The 986-nt window shown below is 74.8% G+C and overlaps 1 protein-coding gene across 1 annotated transcript; it reads left to right on the plus strand.

Moving 5' to 3' along the window:
- Window positions 1–83: 83 nt before the first annotated feature.
- On the plus strand, window positions 84–979 carry LOC108492028 (zinc finger and BTB domain-containing protein 4-like; the record flags this gene model as incomplete). The annotated part of the gene is made up of 1 exon (XM_017803810.1): window positions 84–979. A coding segment is annotated over one exon (896 nt), but the record flags the coding sequence as incomplete, so codon positions are not given.
- Window positions 980–986: the final 7 nt, after the last annotated feature.

Here is a 986-nt window from a genome sequence, read left to right on the forward strand (position 1 = left end):
CCCCCCCGCCGCCCTCCCCGGGGGACCCCCGCGCGCCCGCCGCCGCCCCCGTGGACCTCACGCTGCCGGCGCGGCCCGGCGAGACGGCGGCGGCGGCGGGCGGGGACACGGCCACGGCGTCGCCCTCGTCGCCCTCGCCGGTGTCGCCGGCCTCCTCCTCGCCGGCCTCGCCGGCGTCGCCGTCGCTGCGCTGCGGGCTGTGCGGGCGCGGCTTCGGCTCGGCGGCCGCGCTGGCCTTCCACGCCAAGCTGCACCGCGGGCGCCGCGGCCTGGCCTGCCGGCACTGCGGCAAGAGCTTCATCCACGTCAAGCGCCTGCAGACGCACGAGGTCGGCTGCCGCGACGGGGACTCGGCCGCCGCCGATGCCGCCGTCACCGCCGCCACCGCCACCACGATAACGACGACCACCACCACCGGCGTCACCGGCGTCGCCGGCGGCGCCACGTCGGCGGCGCCCAAGGCGGGCAAGAAGGCGCTGCTGCTGCGGCACCGGGCGCTGCTGGAGCCGGGCCCGGAGCAGGAGCCGGTGGTGAAGGTGGTGGACGGGCAGGTGCTGTACCTGTGCGGGGTGTGCCACCGCTCCTACATGACGCTGTCCAGCCTGAAGCGCCACGCCAACGTCCACTCGTGGCGCCGCAAGTACCCGTGCCGCTACTGCGACAAGGTGTTCGCGCTGGCCGAGTACCGCACCAAGCACGAGGTGTGGCACACGGGCGAGCGCCGCTACCAGTGCATCTTCTGCTGGGACACCTTCGTCACCTACTACAACCTCAAGACGCACCAAAAAGCCTTCCACGGCATCAGCCCGGGGCTCATCGCCTCCGAGAAGACGCCCAACGGCGGCTACCGGCCCAAGCTCAACGCGCTCAAGCTCTACCGGCTGCTGCCCATGCGGGCGCACAAGCGGCCCTACAAGACCTACAGCCAGGGCGCGGTGACGGACGGGGGCGGGGGGGTCCTGCTGCCGCCCCCCGCCGCGCCCGGC

The sequence above is a fragment of the Lepidothrix coronata genome, unplaced genomic scaffold (genome assembly GCF_001604755.1).
Source record: "Lepidothrix coronata isolate B3197 unplaced genomic scaffold, Lepidothrix_coronata-1.0 Scaffold4524, whole genome shotgun sequence".
In the NCBI taxonomy this organism is placed as follows: domain Eukaryota; kingdom Metazoa; phylum Chordata; class Aves; order Passeriformes; family Pipridae; genus Lepidothrix; species Lepidothrix coronata.